This window comes from Sander vitreus, chromosome 17, assembly GCF_031162955.1.
Source record: "Sander vitreus isolate 19-12246 chromosome 17, sanVit1, whole genome shotgun sequence".
Classification (NCBI taxonomy): Eukaryota; Metazoa; Chordata; class Actinopteri; order Perciformes; family Percidae; genus Sander; species Sander vitreus.
Window position 1 is genome coordinate 17,559,230 of NC_135871.1, and position 18,948 is coordinate 17,578,177.

General features: G+C 39.7%; 2 protein-coding genes across 2 annotated transcripts; both read right to left on the bottom strand.

Moving 5' to 3' along the window:
* Positions 1-73: 73 nt before the first annotated feature.
* On the bottom strand, positions 74-9,287 carry hif1an (hypoxia inducible factor 1 subunit alpha inhibitor). The gene is made up of 8 exons (XM_078272848.1): positions 8,891-9,287; positions 6,175-6,425; positions 5,118-5,266; positions 4,852-4,997; positions 4,363-4,469; positions 3,020-3,083; positions 2,806-2,916; positions 74-2,484 (listed from the first exon to the last, which is right to left on the bottom strand). Exons 1-8 carry the CDS (start codon positions 9,068-9,070, stop codon positions 2,428-2,430), a joined length of 1,065 nt encoding a protein of 354 aa, XP_078128974.1. The 5' UTR covers positions 9,071-9,287; the 3' UTR covers positions 74-2,427.
* Positions 9,288-14,114: 4,827 nt separating this feature from the next.
* On the bottom strand, positions 14,115-18,720 carry wnt8b (wingless-type MMTV integration site family, member 8b). The gene is made up of 5 exons (XM_078273761.1): positions 18,706-18,720; positions 17,665-17,803; positions 16,891-17,016; positions 16,660-16,802; positions 14,115-15,448 (listed from the first exon to the last, which is right to left on the bottom strand). The coding sequence occupies exons 1-5, from the start codon at positions 18,718-18,720 to the stop codon at positions 14,879-14,881; spliced, it is 993 nt and encodes a 330-aa protein (XP_078129887.1). The 3' UTR covers positions 14,115-14,878.
* Between the last annotated feature and the right edge of the window lie 228 nt (positions 18,721-18,948).

An 18,948-nucleotide genomic window follows, 5' to 3' on the forward strand; every position in this document is an offset into this window, starting at 1 on the left:
AAACCTTGATTATGATTGGATTCTTATTTGATTTTTGTTAGTTGTATATTAGGATAAATGGGTTGGTCAGATGTACTAATATATACTTTTATTTGTCTGCATCCATTTCAAGCAACAACTGTACTGTATAAGCAATTGTTTTGAATTGGTATTTTTTGAGTGTAGGTGTAACACAATCAAGTGTTGAAAAGATGTTACTGATTATCAGCAGCAATGTCGTCTTAAATTACCGTATGAAGCTGTTTAGTCAGTTTTAACCCTGTGCTTTAAGAAACGGCTGACGCACAATTTGTAGTAAATAAATACACATTTTTGTAGATCATTCACATCATTCTTTGAATTGTTCACTCATGTTACTCAAGATACTAGTTGAAAAGTACCAAATATTTTTTCATAGCTTTGTGTATAAGAAATCATCACATTATTCAGAAGTCGGCAGTGTAGAACTTTGCAAACAAACTTTAATCAGAGGAACAAGGAGAGCACATACTGTACGTTCAAAACAGAAAACGGGCATCCATCAATAAAAACATGCCTCGATCTCTATGAACCATGTCAATCCTACCTCTAAAGCTATTTAATGCCAGAGTGAAAACATTTTGACCATAAAATAAAAAATAAAAAATCAAGTTGTTGCAACATTTAGTGCCATGCCGCTGTTAAACAAGGCACATACAGTAAACGGGGTTAACCTAGCAATTGAAGAGATGTCATTATTTTACAGAGGAAGTATCTCTGTTCCATCATTGTGCAATTTGTAAGAAATAGATATGCACATTATCAACAATCTAAAGGTTAATCATAACAAAACCCTGAATGTGTATTCCTGGTAAATATAGTGCATGGATATTCCTTTCTGAATATAGATACCCATCTACTCATTTGTATGTTGGTTTGGCACATACAGCACAACATGAAATTATCCTCCCTTTTTGTTCAATGTTTTTTTTTTTTTTTTTTTACAATAGTTCAGGAGAGCACTTTAAATTAGCACAGAAACAGCCATCTTGCTCTCTTTTAAGGTCTTCAAAATATGGCTGCATGTGAGTAAAAAATAAGTGCATGTCTGAGGATCGCTGACCAAGTACAGGTTTCCAACTGAAATTAGACTTTTGTCATTTCATCCCAGATCTGCTGCGTTCAATATAGCACATTGAATATTTGTATTGCAGCAGTATAGTGCATGGACCAGGTAACAATACAACTTCACCACTAGATGGTACATTGTGTTGTGCTGCAATGGCTGATACATAAGCTACATCCCAGCAGATGGTCCTACTAGTTCAGTCCATTGATAAGATTTTTACATAAATCTATCATTTAAGCAGTTCGAGTTAACCACTTTTACAGTTTTAACCATCCTATTCCTAAGAAAACATCACCGGTAATTACTCTGAGAAGTTTCCCCAAAAACTGTGAGTTACTGTATTTTATTTATTTAAGTTACCTGTATTGTCATTTATTTTCAGTGCCCCTCATCTATTACTGGTACGCAGAATAGCACATTCAATAAAGTCAAACAAATCAAACAAGCAAGAGCATGTATAAACACAAAGCAGCATCGCTCAGGTAAACAATTTAGCTGCAAGCAGTCACATACTCCTTCAGCTAAATATATGAGCCCCCTTTTTTCCAGCCCACACATATTTCATCACAGTTTTAAAATCACTGTACTTATCTTTTATTACCGTGCCTATGCTGTCTTCTTTGCAACAGAATATTCTTGCTGATCACTCCCCAAAACCATGTAGGTAGGCGTGGAGATAATGCAGGTTATGTGGATATATTTATACAAGACCCTTAAAAGACATGTCAACTTTAGAGGTATGAGCCAAATCAGTTTTAAAGCTGTATTAGTGATAAAGATGGGGAATACAATATGATCACTCCACACTAAGGAATCAATCCATAACTGTGTTAGAACATGTATATAAGAAAGTATCTAACTGATGTGTACTGTATATGTAATACCCTTTGACTCATCCATTAGTGGTCAAAATATTGAGGTTGTTCCAAAGGTACCGATCGCAGACAACTTCTACTCACTGGGTGAGCACCCAAAAACCCACTAGCTTGAATTAAGAATGTTGAGAGAACACTGATTTACATAAATATATCTAGACTTAATCCAAATGAGGCCTTCTTTTCAAAGACAAAAGATTTACAAAAAACAAAAAAAAAAAGACTTCTTAAAGTAGGTGGAATTCCAGTGAGTTAGTCCGATGTTTCTTCTGTGATTGATGTATTTGCAATGACCATAGCACTCAGAGACAACTGAAGCAGAATGGTTTTCAGGTGGCTGCTTATTGCCATGCAGTGATACGTAGCTTAAAAAAGCCAGAATGTGCATTACGCATGCAGCAGTCTCACTTTTACGCGGCAAACAGATTGCACCGCAGTCCAGGTAACTCTTTAAAGAGTGGTGCTCTAACTGAGATCCTGGTCATATCGCCCCTTGATCATCGTTTTCAGTAAAGGTCCAACCTACAGAAAAAACAAAAGGACTCTTGGTTAGGATAAGCTGCCCTCATAGTGTCAGACATATTACATTATTTTACTCACTGTCCCAGACTGCATATATGTCTTTCCTTTGTACTAAATCAAGTACGTACGCCATAAATATTCGCAGTAATTAGGTTGCTGGAAGGGTCAGCATGCCCCAGGGATTTCATGTAACAAGTGACCTAAATGTGGATCTGATTTAAGTTCTAGAAAGTGACAGTGTGACATCCACATGTGACTTATGTAACTGCTGATAGGAAAGAGTTTGTGTTGTAAAGAGGATATAAAAGCAAGTGTTTTTACCTCATGTGGGTCTCCAAGAGCTTCTCCCAGCATTTTCTCAATATTTCTCATGATGGCCACCTTCTGGTGAGCTCGCAGGGGGTACTCTATCCTCTTGGGTGTGGAGGCACCCTAACCAAGTGAGTCAAATAGGTGAGTGATCACAAAGAAACATGTAGTGGCAAAGACAACACAAATGTTAAAGGAACGGCTGTGAAGACTCAAATATGCATACTTTGTACCAGAAGTTTACAGTGATCGTCACTCCACCGTTCAACAGTGATTCAATGTGATGCCACCTGAGGAAAGACGAAAAATATAAATAACTAAATTCATCAAACTCTGGCTGTCAAAGAGCAACTTTCTGCCGTTCTTACCAGTTACGAGTAGTTTATAAAAATAACACCAATGCCCTGCACTCAGTGTGGATTCATTCAACACATTGGCTTTATTACTAACAAATACAACTGCATTATACTGTGGTTACTTTTGACAGCACAAATGTCTACCAATTACTACTTAAACGATCAACAAGGTACAGTAAACAATCAATGCTAATAAAAAATAAAAAATTGGATGACTAATTTGCATGTTGAGAAGTTAAATCAAAAGAATATCATACTGAAATGCAGGGAGCATGAACACACATCAGCTGGCAGTGCATCCAAGAAGTTCAAAGCCCTGGGGCCTTATGATGTGTGCGTATGTAATGCGTAAGAACATTGCCACGCAAAATGTGGAATTTATCAACTTGTACTTACACATAGGAATGTGTGTAAATATAAGCACAGGTCTGGCCATGCTACAGAACAGAATCTAGTGGTAGAATAGCAATACTACTATTAGAAAGCATTTAAGAGTGTCACAGTATGCATAATGCAATCAACATCCACATATGTCCTGTGTTGCCTTTTATTAGAAAACACTCGATTAGTCATTTGTCTAATTTTAAACAGACAAGTTGCCTAATTGGTGTCAAACCCTATATAAGACAGCGGTGACAGAGTGGCTTCTAAGTAGTTACAGCTTCCCCAAAAATGTACTACTGGATTTGGGTCATGATATTCGTGACCCTGTCCCATGCAGCATTTGTTCTTTTGTTTGTAATCCCTCCTGCACTGAGTGAATCAAACAATATTTGTTGGTTGGATTCAACCTCGTCTACCAGTACCTCCATTTCTGTGTTTATAAGTTCCTCTTCTTTGCTCTCTTTGCCATGAGGGAAAAAACACATTCATGTGGTTGATAAAGGGATGTGCTGTTACCATATAAAGTTAACTGGAGGCGTTTCTGAATGGAAATGGCCGTGAACGAGCATGGTCGTTAAGAATAGGTGGGATTTATCAAGATTGATTACTTACTGATGTGCGTACAGTTGGCTTGTGCACATTTGATAAATGCCGATTTTTTTTTTTTTTACCTAATCACATACTAAATTTCATTCGTAAGACAGAATTTAGAACATTTTCTATGCGCTGTTGATAACTGAGGCCCCTGGAGATAATCATCTGATTTAGTGGTGGAGCTAATCATTTCTACATAATGTCTCTGAAAAGGCCATACAGAAGTACTTCTTACCAATACATCGGGATGTAGAGCACATCTCCTGGGCCCACAACAGCCTCATAGCCAACAACATTTTTAAAATTGGGAAACGTCTTATAATCAGGATGATCAAAATCAACCTATAAATAAAAAATATGGATGTATTACAAAACATGAACATACTGAACCTGCATGCATCGAAATTTATTAACTGTAAAACACATTTTTAATTCCTTCCTACTTCTGACATTTGTTTTCAAATGAGTCTTGCTTTGATGTGCCAGTTTTAACAAAATGTATGTCCTTATTCAAAGTAATCTTAACACAGTAACCTTTATAACACTTTTTAAAGTGAAGACATCGTTGTATAATGTCTTTGAGGGGATTCTCTCTTTCTGAGAGATTTACTGTGAATTATCTCTAACATTATAGATTACGGCAACAGAACTAAATCACAAATGTGCTAAGTTATAAGTTTTTATTATTATACCATAGGTGAACATCTACATATATGTGGCTTACTTGGCTCTGTCTGTCACAGGGGTGGTGCACAGGGTATGGATAGAGACACTCAAACTGGTCTGGAGGGAAGAGGATGCATCTCTTATGGCCTTTGATCTGTGCAAAGAAGTTCTGCTGCTCGTCGTAATGTGCTGGTGTCACATTGCCTGTGGTAAGAGAATATTAACAGAATGTGCTGTGTGAAAAACATTGAGGACAACATTGTACAGCAGAAACTGTGAAACTGGATTTGTTTCGCAGTGGATAACTACTGCAAGAGCCCTTACCCTCCATGCCTATGAGCAGCAGGTTGGATGTCAGCTGTCCCCAGTTTCTCTTGGCTTGCTGCTTGTTGATCCAGTTCCAGTTGAAACCAAGGAAGTCAACAACAATCTTCTTCCCTACCGTGTCATTCAGGGTCTGCTGCAAATATACCCTTGAAATGCATTAGAAAAGACAAATGCAAAATGTATGAGCCACCTTGTTCTACTCTCTGACGCCTGAAACAAGTGGCAACACAGCTCTATAAATATGCTAATTAATACAGTATGTCTGCAGGATATAAGATTGTTTACAAGGTAATTATATTTCAGCAGGCTACCTCTCTTTTAAGCCACGAAGAACAATATGACATTGAAGGAAGTGGACAGTAAAATGCAAACAGATAAGAGCCACTGTAAGCGCCGGTGAGGCGTTATTATGGAACCCACGCAACTTCTAGGCAAGACCCGCCCTTCAATAGCATTCACACACTACTATTGGCCAGGCCTCCATGTATGCAAGGTAACGTAACCCGATTTGTTCAGGTCCTATACCCTGACCGATCGGCTATAACCTTAACCACTCGAGGTCAATGCCTAACCTCAACCAATCGAGCTGCTTCGTAGGGCAGGACTTGCCTAGAAGTTATGTGGGATCCATAATAACGCGTCAGTGAGTCAAACAGCGATTTCACTTTAGTAAGTGATGTGTGTGTGTGTGTGTGTGTGTGTGTGTGTGTGTGTGTGTGTGTGTGTCACAGTAATAATCAGAATCAGAAAGGGTTTTATTGCAAAGTACATTTTTTAACACATACAAGGAATTTGTTTTGGTGTTGGTGCACATATAATAAGCTCCCCCCTTGATTCTCCTGTATAGATGCTTAGTCCTTTGCTCCACCACATTAGAAAAAAACATCCTTCCCTGTCAAGCACACCTGCAGCACAGTCACATCTTTTTCCAGACACTAGCTTCAAAAACAGAGGATTTTGTTTAGATTGAGCATCAAACCAGGCTAGATTAATAATAACATAGTTTATATCATATTCCTGTTCCAACTCAAATATCATTATAAATATATCTTACCTCTCCTCTCCACTTTTTTCCTCCATTAAATGCATTTTATCCACAAATTCAGAGAATTTCATTTCCATTCGTTGTGACTTGGGGACAAAGTTCTCAAAATTAGCCATTTTCTTCTCATCATAGTAGAGGAATTTGTGGTTTTCTGCAGTGTAAACAGAAAAGTCTCCATTTCCAATGTTCTCCTGCAGATATGCAATGTCCCATTTGAGAGCTGGATACACAAGGTTTGTGTCTGTTAAAACCACTGGTTCCTGAAAACAGATAAAGAAATTTCAATACAGTAATATAACAAAACATGTTTTAACATACACACATTAGGCTACTTTATTTACATACATATTTTTTATTTTTCATATGATATTTGTTTATTTCAAGAGAATTAGGCTATACACTTAGAAAAACAATCAAATCTCTTTATAGAATAATGCACTATGGAATACAACTGCAATTTATAATTCTACTTTAACATCTATTGCTGTTAATGTGGTTCATAAAATAGCCTGGAATATAATGTAGGGCATTTCCTTTAAAACTATTTGTAATTCTTTTAAAGTAGAAGACGTGTTACATAAACATTACTGCATGTGTATCATCTTGATTGTGTACGTCGTTTTCTTTTGATACCACTGGTATACATTTGTCTTTATTAATAGCTTTTTTATGCAAAAAAAGGAACATAAATCCCAAGACACGCCAGCGCAATTCATCAACAGTGCAGTTTATGGCATTTGATACACTGAGCTCCGAGGGCTACGTGACTAACTGAACGTAGACCGATGGGCGCGCGCGCGCGCGCGCGCTCTCTCTCTCTCTCTCTCTCTCTCTCTCTCTCTCTCTCTCTCTCTCTCGCGCGCGCGCTTCCGAAGAGATAAAATAAAGTTGTGTTGGTTGTAAACTCGTCTGTCGTTTTAAATAATAAAAATGTATCTTAACATCATGATTCTGCCTAGATGCGACAGGGACATACCTTATGTGTCCCCAGGGCTCCACTGTGTTTTAATAGACCGTTGGTTGAGTTCTAGAACTAAAAGCTTTAACTTTCGAGACAAAGGTGAGCTTTAAGTAACAATTCATTTGTAGATATTTTCTGGAACCTTTAAGAGTGGGGTGAATTGTCACTTCCTTTAAAATGGATATGATAACTAATGACAACACATTATCATGCACTTCTATGTAAGCCACCTGCATGCTCACTCATTGCCCTATTAGGAGAGATTTCTGAAAAGGCTACCTAATGTCAATGTTGAACAGGTATACAACCCTGCTGGGAAATGCTCCAGCTGACATTGACACTGAATAAAAAATAATGAGAAGCAGGATGAGGTTTTCCTCCACAAGTGTAAAAACAATACGGTCATGCCGTTGACGCCTGCTCATCAGGTTTATGGAAGAGAAAGAAGCTTGTCCACTGCTTCGAAAGACAAATACCACTCAGAAATGTAAATATGTCACCCATGCAGTAGGTTAGTACTGCCTCAATCCCAGTACTTGTACAGTAGGCAGTGTTGGGGAGTAACGGAATACATGTACGTTACGTATTCAGAATACAAATTATGAGTAACTGTATTCCGTTACAGTTACAATTTAATAGTTGGTATTTAGAATACAGTTACATTGTTGAAATCAATGGATTACATGACTATACTTCTCTGTTTCACGGGTTTATTCACTCTCGCAACTCCATGCATTTCCCAGAAGCCCCAATATGAAAACGAAAAAACTAGCTATTTGCGTGATCACTGATAGAGGTAAAGATGGAGCTATCTATCTATCTTGGAAATTCAAACAGCATTTCACATTAAAGAAAGAGAGAACGAAATATAACTGCTGTATGTGATGGCCGCTTCCTACTTATAAAATGTAATTCAATGTGGAAGTAATCCAAGTATTCAGAATACGTTACTCAATCTGAGTAACGTAACGGAATACGTTACAAATTACATTTTTGGGCATGTATTCTGTACTCTGTAACGGAATACGTTTTGAAAGTATCCTTCCCAGCACTGACAGTAGGGCCAGCATTTCAGTTGGATTAGAAACCTACAGCTGTTTCATCAAAAAGGTGAAAGGGGAAAATCCACAATAAATCACATACAGTAGAAAAACTGCTGCTGACTGCTCGTTATGGGTTATGTTGCATTTCTGAGTAAGCCACAATATCAGCAGGTGTTTCCAACCAGATGCCAAAGGCAAACTACCTGATGGGACATCGCTGATTGGATTACCCTTAAACATAAATCCCAATGGGCTTTGCAGTTTTATTATGCAGTCATTCCCAAAACTACAATGATAGCAAGCAAAGTCACACTTATACAAAACATGTACAATTAGGCTGCTTATTATATTGTACAGATTATCAAATGTTAAAAATGCAAATTACAAATTGAGTTGCCTTCTATAATTAGGGTACATTTTTTAATAAATTTCCCTGGGATGACCTAACGTTACGATGAAAACCTTCACTCAAAACCAGGCTAAGAAATAAACCTTAACAACATGATTTACAGTTCACTTTCACTGCCTCTCTATACGTGAATAAGATGATGAACACTAATGACTGTTTTTGACCAATAAAGTGTTATCAAAACAGGGTTTTTGGTGCAGATCTAACGTTACTTTTGTAACGTTAAGTTCCTACTATGAAAAGGTCTGAGATTTCTTCGGGCAGGGTAAGGTATGTTTAACGTAAAAAGTTTCAGCAAGCGAAACGGTTTACCTCGTTGCTTATTAACATCTCTGCTCTGGGGTCCGTATGAGACAGTCTCGGAATGGGCTTGGTTGGAAATGAATATTTTCGGAGCTGAGACTCATCCCAGTCCCAGTTCGGGACGCCGGTAAAAGCAGCGCCGCCTTCGTTTGCTGACGGATCAGCCTCCACAGCGGTCGCCGCTGCCATGGTCGCCGACAAGCGCGGATTGGATGTCTCCGTCCTCCTTACAATGAAACAACCAGACACTGGCTTTTCTTCCGGACTCTCCCTGCTAGGCTAAAGAGTCAGCCGCGGGACTATGTACGTTATCATACAAGTTTTCCCATTCACACTGATGTACCTTCCTGCAAGAGCCCCTGTCCCCGGCTCTGTTCCGTGTGTAGGTTGTGTTTACAGACAGAAAACAAACGACACAAAGGGAAGAGGAAGAGAAGGGAAACATTTCGATAGTTGTATGTCCAGAATATCGCACAGCGACACCTAGTGCATTGGGTGACTAGAATGCTCATACTATGATCATTTGCCTTAACCACTAGATGGCGCTATTGCACTTCTTCTTATTCTTCTTTCTCGTAGTTTTTCAGAAAAACCATGGGCAGACACTATCATTACTGATACATTTAAAGTCATAATATGTCAGTCTTTAAATCTCAGCTAGTCTTTTAGTATATTTTCTCAAGTAAAAATTAATCAATAGGCCTATGTGTACTTTACTTGAATATTTAACCTACTTCATTCAGCTACTACACTACATTTCAGAGGGAAATATTGTACTTTTTATCCCGCTACAGTTATCTTACATCAATACACTTTGCAGATAAAGTTTTGTTTTAAACAAAACATACGATCATCTTATAAAATATGAGGTATTGTTAGAGAGTAGAATGCCCAGCAGTAGCCTATATTATGTAGTTGAAATCGGCTCCAATTAGCAACATTAAAATGCAGCTGGCATGTCTGCATCAATGATAACAATATAATATAACACACATAACAGTATAATGCACATAATACTCTGAACGTGGCTATTCTACATAATAGGTACTTTTACTTTTGATACTTTAATTAGCTGATAATGCTTTTTTAATTTTACAACGTAACATTTTGAATGCAGGACTTTTACCTGTACCAGAGTATTTTACACAGTGGTATAGGTATTAGTTGTTTTACTTAAGTATTGATTGAGGAAGTATGGGAAGTACTCTAAGCTTAAGTAACAGTTTAGAGTAGCCTTCTTCCTCTACAACGTGCCACTTTGGTCCCTGGTTGATCTCACAGCACTGTAGTTCCACCACTGCCTTTGGATGACAACACATCCCTAATGGCAAATTCAACACTGCTGTTTTTTTCTCCATCTAGAAATCAGAGTAATTGGCAGGGGAATACAATAAATGCTTATTTCAAAGTCAGAATGACTGAAAAAATAAAACCATCTACAGCTCTAGGGAACATTACATTGCACTCCGAATGAGCATATGCTGCATGCAGGGGTTCAAATTATATCAGATGATTCACTCAATTATTGTACTTATCTTGCACTTCACTTAAGTATTTCCATCCTATGCTACTTTTTACTTCTACTTCACTACATTTTTTAAGGACATTCTGTATGTTCACTACATTGCACAACTAAAGTGACAAGTTACTTTTAAAGCATTGTCTTAGATTAAACTACCCAAAAATATATGAAGCTGTTGAAATCAGTTCCACCATGCCCAACTACAACATTAAAGTACAACAATATAATAGTATAACACTGTGAGAGGTCATTCTGCATACATACTTTACTTTTGACGCTGCATTGTGCTGATAATACGCATGTAATTTTACCTAAGTAAACCATCTAAATACTTTTTTTCCACCAGTGCTTGTTTGAACAATGCACTGTACAGTAGGTAGCAAAAATGCAGAGTAATGTAATTTTTTTTCAGTTTTTTCATCAGACAGTTTTTCATCAGACAGGTTAATAAGTTGTACCCACTTTCTTTGTCTTTTCTCCTCTCTATGGTAATGAAAAAACTGAGCAAACACTTTTGAAATCCAGAGACAATATTTGACTAGGTCATTGTTGCCTCAGCATCACTGTATTGATCACTGGGCGATCACTCTTCAAGAGATAGCAGTGCACGCTGTACCTTGCACACTGGACTGATCAGCTGATGGAGCCTAGCCCTGTTTCGTCAATGTCCTACTGTTGAAATCAAGTACATCTTATCACTTAGATTATTGTCACTCTGGGTTTTTAACCTCTGTGTGACAGCTTTTTAAAGCCACAGACAGGCAGAATTGGGTCTCAAAAGCATTTCCTGACATTTTTGTAAAACCTGATACATCTTGTATGTTTTCTCTTGATTCAGGCCTTATCAGCAGATTTCCACTGCAGGGACTAGTTTGGGGCTCCCTGGTGGGTTCCCATGCTCTGTTTCCTGTGCAGATCAGTGAGCTGAGCTGAGCTGATCCCCCTGATGCTCCCCTCTCCCCATTCTTTGCAGATAGAGCCACGAGATTGATCACCCTGGTGAGCCTCAAGAAGCTTGCATCTCAATCCTGCTGATAGCAACAAACACATACACCACTGCAGCAGATGGGCTGCTGTCAAAACAAAGACTTTCTTGAGGAGCTACTGCTACAATGAAACAGTGAACAGCATCTGATGTTTCTTGAGCTTATAGCTAACACATTGTCACAAAGATTCAACACAGGTAACTACAGATGTCACTGAGTTTTGGTTTAGGAGCAAATGGTGGACGTCCCACTCATCTGTGTTGGCTTTCTCTCACATTCATACTGACCCTCGCCCCTCTAGGTGTTATAGGTCCAGAATCCCTAACCCATAAATCCTATTAGTCAAGGATTCTCTGAAGCATTATAAGTCGTTTTCCCCTCCTTCATTGACTGCATTATCACTTGCTACCTGAGATAAATCTTCTCCTATATTATTTATCCGTCACAGTGGTATGTTGCAGAGCCACAAAAGTAATTTAAACATAAAAACTTAATTCCACCGCTAACCAAAACTCAAAATTTGATAATTGTTTTTTTTATACTGCCAGTACTGTATAGTAGAAAAGCATGTACACATTTCTAACAACAATCTCTGGTGTTCCCACAGAAGTTTAAATCGATTATTCAAGCTCTGTGAGAAAGCATCTGCTTTAAACCACACTCTTCCTCTGTGGTGTCGCCGCCACCTCGGGCTCATGTGTTACGCCAAATTGGACATGGCAGGGCCAGCTCGAGAGACGGAAGTTTAGACCCCATGGTCGGAGGTCGTGTCACTCTCTGGGAAGTTCTGTGTCATGATTGATATTATGTGCTGTTTCACATGCCGTGTTTTTTTTTTATTCAGTTCACCTCCCTTCCCTTTTTTGCATTTGTGTGGTTGTTTATTTGAGGGAATACAATTGACAGAGACTGCTGATGATAAAGATATGTTGCATGTTTTTGTATGTCTGCAATTCAGGTTTTTGCCTCAAACTGTGGCCTCTAGTTGTTCATGTGAATCTCATAGCCTACCTTTAGGAGTCCATTATGAACCCACCCGTGATTAAAGACAGAAAGAAAAGTAGAAGCAGGTTAAAGGGTAAGTGGCAACTCTGTACAATATAAGCATCCACTCTTTAAAGCTGAGATGTTTTGCTTCTCTTAGTTAAACCTGCAGTCCAGCACCTGATGTTAGGTCTCCAGGTTAAGCACGGTATTGTCTTCATATACTGCTTACTAGAGCAATGCCCTCTCTTTCATCTCTGCTGCTGATGCACAACTGATCTTGACTGAAGAAGGGCAAACGGTGTTCCAGGTGTGTCTAACTGCTGTCTTACTCTAAAACAGCCAAACGTGTTTTTCTGTCTGACTTTCCCACACATTAACTGACAGCTGTGTCAGCAGGCGTTTCTTTTTTGTGATATATTTTTTACATGTGGGTATAAGGCTGCAATTTTCTGCTGATAATGAGCCAATACACAACAGCATGACTCACATACTAAACCCGAGAAAAAGTCTAAAGAAGAATCAATGCACTCTGCATGCCGAGTTTAAAGTGGCTTTGTTAAAATGCATGTCCTAATTATAATTTGGCATTACCTTTAAAATCCTGTGAAGTAACATGTTTGATGTGCCCCTGTCGTACTCCCTATCACAGTAAATTGCAGAACTTCCCCAGAGCCGCAGGGCAAAAACTTGGTATGCTGTTTTTTTGTTGCTGAGAGGGTTCTGCTGCATGCTAGGCAGAGAAATCCAGGCAGCCCACAGGGGTCACCAGAAGAGGGAGGAGTTTTGATTATGATCATTATTTGGTAAATAAGATGTCAACAAGGTGTTTCCTTGACACTTTATTGAGTATAAGGAGGAAGGTGCAGAAATGAACGCCCCCTTCTCAATGGGACCTCTAATCTCTTCTTTCATGTCCCATCTCGTCTGAAGGGTTTCAGCTTCGGCTGCCATGTGCTAGTCTGCCTGGGCCTGGCACTTCTTACTTGCAGGTGGGGTGAGTATCCTGGCAAGCATGTGTTTATAAAACCCACTTGTTTGGGCACAATACTTGAACTAACTTCTTTTGAGAGAACAGTGTGAATCTGTGCAAAGCCTTTTCCCAAAGTCCTTTAGAAGGCGACAGCCCATTGAGAGTAGAGAAGAAGGGATTACCTTCCTCGACAGTGGTGCATTTCCGAGAGAGCTGATTAGCTCTGCATTCATTGTTAAATCGAGCAAAGGAAGGCCCTAGAGGAGTGAAAGGACCCAAATAGGTGGGCCCAGAAATAAAACAGCCGCAGGAAGCCCTGCACAGGCAAACCAAAGTTTTCCCAACATTTCTTTCCCCCACTCCTAAAGAGGTGCGGCGTGAAAAAGGAGATTAGCATACAAAATTAGAGGCGGGATGATTTTTTAAGGGCAACTTGCCTCATGCCCTCCACCCCCACGTCCCTACTCTGTCTGGACAAAGTTAATTAAACTAGTATTAAACAGTAAAGAAACTTCCAAGCGCTTGGGAGTTAGGGGGCTCTTTGAGGATTACCATGATGAGAGAGAGAATGGGGAGGTATTTGTTGAGGCGAAATTGAGAAAGGCGTGATGGAACGAAGAGTACGCTGGAAAGTTATATATTCTTGTTGGTTTGCCCCAGAGTATCCTAACCCCATGTGAACAATGTGAAGGGGAAGGTTGTGTTTACTGCAAACCAAAAGGTATCACTGCCACAAGGAATAAAGAAGGATGAACACTTTCTTCAGGCTCAATGATATATAAGATTGAAGGATTTATTATTCTTTCAATACATGGCAACTAACAATAAAGAACAACTAAGAGAGGCTGTGCAATAAATTAACAATGTACAGTACAAAGTGCTTCATTTTATATACAATTAAATACATCAAGAGGGCAGCATAGTCAGGGCGAGCCAGATGATGGGAAAGCAGACTGTCCCCAAAAATGTCAAAATACTTCCAAATAAATTCAAAGCTTGGCAGTGATGGTTGAAATATATATGAAGATTACTGCTATAGGCTGACAGTCTTAAGTATTCATGGGAACATAACCAACGGGTTCTCAAAAGTTGTGATTTAAAAAGTGAATTATGCCGTTGCTTAACAGTCAGATCATCCATCACTCAAAAACTAATAATTTGTAAAATAATGTTTCCCGAAGATTTATGCGTATGTATGAAAATAAATAAATCAGAGAATTTTGAAGCCGGAGAAATACTCCTCAAATGCCCAGTGACTTTTCAAAATGTTGTAAAAAGTATAAAAATATATTTTAAATACATTTATACCAAAAATTCTACAAAGTTGTAAACTTATCTAGCATGTGCCTTTGTGCACATTCCACTGTCTTTAACATCTTTAATACAAAATAGACAATGAAGATGTTCTGAAAATGTATTTTTGCTAAGCTTTTATCCAAAACACTATCTGAACATGCACAGAGAGTTTGGGTGTTGAGAGGAGCTGCGGTGGTACAAATATGATGACAGCAGGGGAGAAGTGATGAAGATGCTCAGTGCTTCTTCCTCAGTCTGAGGTTCTTCCGGCGGCTACCAGCGCTCTCATTCCTTACCCTCTGACCTCCTTTCTTGACACAAAAGTACTTGGTCACTGTCTTCCTGCACTGCTCACACTTCACCGCGCAGCACCAGTGGAATTTACAATTACAGCTCGACACCATCTCAGCTTTGCGCTCCTCCACAGCCAGCCCACACTCTCCGCAAAGCCTCTTGCAGCTCCGTTTCTCCCATTTGCTCAAGTTCTTGCCCTTCTTGAGGCACTCGCGGCCCTCTGTGCCCGGCAAGCCCAGAGTGCGGTTTTCCAGGCAGTAATCGGGGGAGTCTTCGAGGTGAACCAGCTCCTTACGAGAGATGGAGCTAAAGGTCTCGGTGATGGCCCCCCGGCTGGCCGCGCTGTTACCCGCACCTCGGAGAAGATCCACCTTCAGAGCTCTGTGGTACTTTTCCTTTAAGTAGTTGCCCACCTCCCTGAACTCTGGCAGCTGCAGCCAGCAGGTCTGAGTGGTGCAACTTCCAGACACCCCGTGGCACTTACATGTCCTCTGCATAGTCCCCTTCACAGCCTGGAGACACGGAAAGAGACTTTATTATTGTAAAATGTATTCATAGTGTGTTAAAGAATGTTAGTTTCATATGAAAAACAAGTGTCAAAACAAAGAAATTGATTCTGTGGTTGTGAATATGCATTTGCACTCATATGTATGTGTGTCTATGTAAGTATATGTGTGTAAAAGACAGGATGTCCAGTGTCTCTTGATTGATTGATGTGTTGTCAAATTAACTGATTGTATTCTAAGTTTAAAAAAGGGATGAATATACTAAAATGAAGAAATTATAGCTTCAAGGTCCATAGCTGAGTTTCTTTGTCCTCCTCAGTGTTTCCTGACTTTACCCGACACAAAACAGCTGTCGGTTGAAAAGAGGACCTTTTCTTTTCGCGAGGAGGGGATGAACTTTCTGTTGAGGTGAGGCTGAATCAAAGTTTCACATTGAGTCCTATTGTCCCCCCAGAAGAAATAGGCGTATTTATTTAGCATGTTCATTATCAACATGTTTTCTAGTGTGAGAAGACCCAATGGAGTGTCCCATTGAGTGGAGAAATGAAAAAGGAGTTTTTTCTTTCTTTCTATCCCCATTTTTTTTCTGTTACAATGATGCTCCAGGTGCCATGGGGATCCCAGGGCCCAACAGGGGGGAGCAAAGGCACCGTAAACAAAGAGCACTTCAGCTGCACGCCTGTGGTCCCCTCAGACTCCCTCGGGTCCAAACAAAGACCAACATAAATGTGGGATCCTTATTGCAAGAATAAAACTAAACACTTATTTTAAAAAGCAGCATAATACAGAATGCTGTGCAATGTCTGGCTCCCCAGGATCTCTAATTAAACTTGCACCAGTGATCCTGAGATTCTCGAGTTGAGGTATTGTCATAAGGGGCATTCAGCAGTGGTAAATAGGCCCTTCTGGTACACCGAACACACTGTTATTATTGGGGACGAGTGGCACCTCACTTATAGCAATGTGAAAGGGATGCTTGGGTGGCACACTCAGTGTAATTCTGAGCAGGAAAACAATATTCAAAAGATGCTTTAGACTGGGCAATCAGTTGGAGGGCCAGGAGAGATTCCTAAAATGTCAAGCAAGCCACTACCCAGTTTAAATACTGTATGGTTCAAATCAAGGCATTAACATCACATACTTGTGCTTCATCTTATACCAAGGGCTCATCTCTCATTGCCAAGTGGATGTGAGTGAATTAAGAGCACCTACTGTACCTTGCGCCCAGCCTCGTTATTGTGGAGATTCATGGCTGCCCGTGCGTCCTGCCCAGTCTCCAACGCATCAACAAACTGTTTGGAGATGGCCTCGCCAAAGCCAACATTGTCACTGCATCCTCCCCAGAGCCAACCATGACCACCTTGGAGAATGACAAAGATTGAATATAAAAATAACCTGTACTGTTTGATCTATGGGTATTTATGTACACGTTTGTGTATTTCTCTGACCTCGTTGTCCGTTCCTGCTGTCATCACAGCCACAGTTGTCAAAGTCTCCGAGACTGCAGTTCCTGGTTAAAGTGTACATGACTCCGGCAGAGCTGATGGCATGAACGAACGCTGTCTCCCGATTTGCTGTCAGCAGAGAGACTTATTAACGAGGTTGTCTCATCACACAGATCCCTCATTGTAGGTTAGGAATCGTATACTTTCTATGACAATCTCTTAATAAGTTCAATTACCTGCATCTCATATTACATATGTTTTCCTATTTTTAATTTATAAAACGTCTTGAAAAAAAAAAGTGACTTAATTAGTCGACATCCTATATTCTGTTCAGGACCATAAACCAGTCTTAATGGTATCTACATTTCTAAACTGTGCCTAATTGAGGTGGATTTGGTATTGCCAAACACATTTGACTCTTTGTCTAATGAATCTCAGCATATTGCTTTCATAAGATGCACATAGAGGTAGTGGTTCTGGGGTATATTGGGAAATGGATTAGGGTGTTTGTTTTGCCTCAAGCGACCGTGCCCACTGTACCCATCTAAAAGGGTGATGAATGTTTGGACTAAGCCAACATCGCTATTTCACAAAGGGAAAAAGAAAACTCCCCTCTAACACAGAATCTTGAAACAGAAGCACACAATTTCAAAACACTTTTGAAACATCTTTGGAAACCTATTAGCCACATTTCCCATCTAGAAGTGGAAATTCTCTCTCTCAGCCTAGCTGCAGTGCTGAGATGTTTGAGCTGGTGTCTGGGAACTCTGGACTTACCGCTGCGCAGGCTGCTGTGTGTGGACAGCTGCAGGGCTCTCTCGGGGCAGTTCCAGCGGTCCCATGCAAACTGATACTTGCACTCCTCTATGCCACTCTGAGCTCCTGCTGCCACACTGCTGGAGTAGATCAGGTACGCCTGCAGCAGCAGAGAAAGAGGTAATATTAAACCCATAGAATAACTCACAGGCACCCCACATCATGCAACAATGACAACATGATTCGAGAAGTTGAGATGGTTCTGAAGCATCTGGCATGATTTGATACAAAGATATATCCACCATAAAAATTAGTATCGTCTTCAGGGAGGATTTACCTGATGCAAAAAATTTAAGAAAATCAAATGTTACATCTGCAAGAAAACTAGGAATTGTGATGTGAACCAGTCTCAGTCACTTTTACATTGATATCTTCCTACTGGTGTCAAATTTTTACTCTTCAATGTGTCTTGCCACTTTTCTTTCTCAAGAATTGCAAAGTGCAAAACATATCAACAAGTCCTTAATGTTTTGGAGATTGAGAGTATGCTCATTGTCCGTTTAATGACACAAACAATGTGAACCAATTCAAACATGATTCTACTTTTTTAACTCTATCAGCCGCAGTGAATACGCTGATCTATTTAGCTCTCCTAAACCAGTACGCTCTGTCCTTGGCTCTCTGCGGCTTGTTCACACTGTGTGAAAGATAATATAACTAATATGTCTCAAGTGGCCTTTGGGGAGATGGAGTGCCACCTCTTTCACAGGGGCCTGGCTCACTAATGATGACCACCCACTACAGCAATGCCTTCCCTCGCCCCTTAAAACATTCAACCCGCAGATACGCAGAGCCTCTGAATAAGATCAAGTGTACAGAGGTGGGGGGGCACAAAGGGCCTAGAATATCACTGATATATCATTAGTGCCATCGTTGCAAACATACAGGTACAAGAGCTTGTCCATAATCTTGAGTTCAGATATCACAGTGCAACAAAGAAACTTCTCCTTCTCTCTTTTGGGAAAAGGACAGGGAGAACAGATCAAAAGAAAGTTGGCTTACCTTGGGTCCAGTCATCAAGAAATTATTCACTGACCTGGAAAAGAAGACAGCTTATTCACTCAGGGAAGCTCAGTGTCCTTCACAAATTCCTCTGATAACATCTCTCATTAGTGCATTTTGTAACCTCAGTGAACAATACTGCTGAAATATTTTTTTTTTAAAGTTTCTAGAAATGTAAGAACTGAGGGCAATAACTATGTTATTAACACTTGATTATTTGAAATTTGGGGTTGCCAGGTTGTG